Here is a 4,252-nt window from a genome sequence, read left to right on the forward strand (position 1 = left end):
ACAGATGAGCACCCCCCCTGTGAGCACCCCTCGTGTGAGTACCCGCCTGAGACTCACCCTTTTGAGCGCCACCACGTTGTTACAGATGAGCACCCCCCCTGAGAACTCGGCCTGGATTCCCTCCTTCTGCAGAACCTGCTTGATGTCAGACAGGCGCGGCTTGTTGATGAACACGGCCTCGTGGCCTGGGATCTGGAAAATTCAACATGTCGACATTTATTTATTGCAGCAATTTTCAGCAAGCTTTAAGTCGCAGTTGAACTGATTTTGTTGTATAGTAGCGATGCAATGGAACTGCAATTTGTGCTGTCATGGTTTTGTAGTGCAGGTCATATGACTGTGAACCAATTCAAGAAGGGTTCTGCATACCTGCACCGGTGCAGGTAACATTGAAAATTACCTGCACCAGATAAATTTTACCTGCACCACTCTGAATTTAGGAAGTATGGATCATACTAAAATTGTTCAGGAACCATTGCTATTTTTTTCTTTTATACTTTATAGTAAATCATAGGTAGTAACAGCTAATGACAATCCATATACAACTACATCATAGTACATGCATATCTAAACCCAGTACATGGACCAGTGCAAGTTAGGTGCAGGTAGACATCAGAAATACCTGCACAGCTCCAATTCTACCTGCACTAACCTGCATATGCAGGTGGTATTTCAAGTCCTGATAATGCTGGACATGCCATCTAATGTAAAAGTACTCCGAACAATGAAATTTCACAAATACTGTTGCATAATCATATCTATCAACGTTTTAGTGTGCATCTGTATTAACTTTTCACAGAAAACTTCTCATACATCACATGAATGAATGAAAACTACATGAAATAAGTATGAATGATTTTGTTGTTCAATGTATAATGGGAACACGTCCATACCTGGCTGATGGGTAGGGCCTCCAGGGTGTGTGAGTGTGAGTGAGGGAGTGAGTGAGTGAGTGAGTGAGTGAGGGAGGGAATGAGTGAGTGAGTGAGTGAGAGTGTGTGTCCATACCTGGCTGATGGGTAGGGCCTCCAGGGTGTGTGAGTGTGAGTGAGGGAGTGAGTGAGTGAGTGAGTGTGGGAATGAGTGAGTGAGTGAGTGAGAGTGTGTGTCCATACCTGGCTGATGGGTAGGGCCTCCAGGGTGTGTGAGTGTGAGTGAGTGAGTGAGTGAGTGAGGGAATGAGTGAGTGAGTGAGTGAGAGTGTGTGTCCATACCTGGCTGATGGGTAGGGCCTCCAGGGTGTGTGAGTGTGAGTGAGGGAGTGAGTGTGTGAGTGAGTGAGTGAATGAGTGAGTGAGAGTGTGTGTCCATACCTGGCTGATAGGCAGGGCCTCCAGGGTAGGAACGGTCTCTCTGGACTCCTCAGCAGCTGCCTTAGCAGACTTGCCTGCAACAAACAAAAGTTACATTTTAATCATTCTCGTTACTGCAAAACTACAAACACTGTCTTGCAAAAGACGACCATCACCTCAAGAAAACCGATTTTGACTGTCCCCAAATGTTTCATCATAGACATACATGTAGGTATTAAGTGACCTCCCGGAGGCGATCACTTACGTATCACGACCACCCCTAGTCTGGGCTTCTTGCAAAATTGCACTTTCCTTGACCTCTTACTTAGAATCAAGGTCACTTTCACTTTTACTTTCTCCACTTACCCTTCTTCTTCTGCTCCTCCTCCTCCTCCATCTCCTGGACCTCTCCCTCCTCCAGCAGGGCGGAGGTGTCGGTGGCCGGAGTGGTCAGGTCCAGCTGACCGTCCACCCAGGCCAGCTCCGTGTCCCGAGCCTTGTAGAACTGCAGAGAGCTCACCAGAGAGTCCTTTAGCTTCACCTGGACAGGTAACAGGTAACGGTCAGGACAGGTAACGGTCAGGACAGGTAAAAGGTAAGGTAAGGTAAGGAGTAGTCAGGTCCATGACGGTCCACCCAGGCCAGCTCCGTGTCACGAGCCTTGTAGAACTGCAGCGAGCTCACCAGAGAGTCCTTTAGCTTCACCTGGACAGGTAACAGGTAACGGTCAGGACAGGTAACGGTCAGGACAGGTAAAAGGTAAGGTAAGGTAAGGTGTGGTCAGGTCCGTCCACCCAGGCCAGCTCCGTGTCCCGAGCCTTGTAGAACTGCAGAGAGCTCACCAGAGAGTCCTTCAGCTTCACCTGGACAGGTAACAGGTAACAGTCAGGACAGGTAAAAGGTAAGGTAAGGAGTGGTCAGGTCCAACTGACCGTCCACCCAGGCCAGCTCCGTGTCACGAGCCTTGTAGAACTGCAGCGAGCTCACCAGAGAGTCCTTCAGCTTCACCTGGACAGGTAACAGGTAACGGTCAGGACAGGTAACAGGTAACAGTCAGGACAGGTAAAAGGTAAAGGTAAGGTAAGGAGTGGTCAGGTCCAGCTGACCGTCCACCCAGGCCAGCTCCATGTCTCGAGCCTTGTAGAACTGCAGAGAGCTCACCAGAGAGTCCTTCAGCTTCACCTGGACAGGTAACAGGTAACGGTCAGGACAGGTAACAGGTAACGGTCAGGACAGGTAAAAGGTAAGGTAAGGAGTGGTCCGTCCACCCAGGCAAGCTCCGTGTCACGAGCCTTGAAGAACTGTAGAGAGCTCACCAGGGAGTCCTTAAGCTTCACCTGGACAGGTAAATGGTAAAGGTAAGGTACGTCGATGAAGGTTAAGACTTAATATGAGTCTTTCAGCTTCATCTGGACAGGTAGATGTAAAAGGTAAAAGGTAAGGTATGTTGCGTTTTCTAAGGGGCAGTGGGTTGTTATAAGGCATGCAGAGCCAAACTATCTCCCCCTACTACCTTTTACCTCACGTCCCCAATCAAAGTCAGGTGCCCATTTTTACACCAGGGTGGAGTGAAGAAAGTTGTGTTAAGCAAATTTTCCAAGTTAGAGCACAAATCTTTCTTTCACAGGACTCTCAATAAAAGGAACATCCTCTTGTTTGTTAAATCAATCATAACTATCTTCCTCAGGAAAGAACACAACAGCTCCACATCCCAACCGGGCCATTCAGTCTCACTGGACAAAGTTAAAAACTTGGACATAGAACCAGACAGTCTCGTTCAGGCGGGGGGTAAAGACTTTCAAATAAAAATAAACAAACAAACAAACAAACAAACATTCCACCTGGTAGATGTGGCTCTCCATGGTGGCGTCGACAGTCTCGTTCAGGCGGGGGGTGAAGACTTTCAAATAAAGAATAAACAAACAAACAAACAAACAAACATCCCACCTGGTAGATGTGGCTCTCCATGGTGGCGTCGACAGTCTCGTTCAGGCGGGGGGTGAAGACTTTCAAATAAAGAATAAACAAACAAACAAACAAACAAACATCCCACCTGGTAGATGTTACTCTCCATGGTGGCGTCGACAGTCTCGTTCAGCCGGGGGGTGAAGACTTTCAAATAAGGAATAAACAAACAAACAAACAAACAAACATCCCACCTGGTAGATGTGGCTCTCCATGGTGGCATCGACAGTCTCGTTCAGCCGGGGGGTGAAGACTTTCAAATAAGGAATAAACAAACAAACAAACAAACAAACATCCCACCTGGTAGATGTGGCTCTCCATGGTGGCATCGACAGTTTCATTCAGCCGGGGGGTGAAGACCTTTTCCTGGACCATCCCCGCCGTGGAGCGGCACACTTCAGCCAGCAGCAGGGTGGACTCACTGTTACCGTGAACTATGACCTGAGAACAAGAGGAAGAAATCATGAGTCATTGTAGGGCTGCATACCGAAACGTAATGTTGGGTACCTGTACAGAGGTTGAGGTGCAGGTCCTGGGCCTAGACAATAACAATTCCACAAAATAATCTGTGGTCTACAATGGTGACAAAAACATGAATAAACAGTTAACACAGGGCTCGAAATACTGGGTGCACGTGCACCCAGGTGCACCCAAAATTGGAACTGTGCACCCAATTTTTTTCAGTGGGTGCCTGCGCACCCAAATATTTTCCTAGGTTTATGTATGGAAAGATATCAAGTATACTAGTATACATCATATTCTTGACATCTAAGTGTTAGAAAGATAATAAAAATGTCTGTCATGTTACGTGTTTAAGAATTTGATAGCTTGTAACTAAGTTTTGTTAGTAGGTTTTTTTGACATTCTACTTAAATTTAAGTGTTGCACCCAAAAATATTTTGGTGCACCCAATTTTTAAGTTGGGTGCACCAGTGCACCTAATCCCAAAAATGAATTTTGAGCCCTGGTAGGAAGCTGGCCCCAAAAAATCATTC

General features: G+C 46.9%; 1 protein-coding gene across 1 annotated transcript in view; it reads right to left on the reverse strand.

The window, feature by feature from the left end:
- Positions 1–4,252, reverse strand: part of LOC118421160 (cleavage and polyadenylation specificity factor subunit 2-like) — a 35,551-nt gene that overhangs the window by 1,958 nt on the left and 29,341 nt on the right. The window contains exons 19-23 of the mRNA XM_035828324.1: positions 3,765–3,795; positions 3,558–3,698; positions 1,659–1,833; positions 1,314–1,387; positions 58–192 (exon numbers count right to left, since the gene is read on the reverse strand). Coding sequence (XP_035684217.1) covers positions 58–192; positions 1,314–1,387; positions 1,659–1,833; positions 3,558–3,698; positions 3,765–3,795 — 556 coding nt within the window. The remainder of the gene's footprint in view (positions 1–57; positions 193–1,313; positions 1,388–1,658; positions 1,834–3,557; positions 3,699–3,764; positions 3,796–4,252) is intronic.

The sequence above is a fragment of the Branchiostoma floridae genome, chromosome 1 (genome assembly GCF_000003815.2).
Source record: "Branchiostoma floridae strain S238N-H82 chromosome 1, Bfl_VNyyK, whole genome shotgun sequence".
Classification (NCBI taxonomy): domain Eukaryota; kingdom Metazoa; phylum Chordata; class Leptocardii; order Amphioxiformes; family Branchiostomatidae; genus Branchiostoma; species Branchiostoma floridae.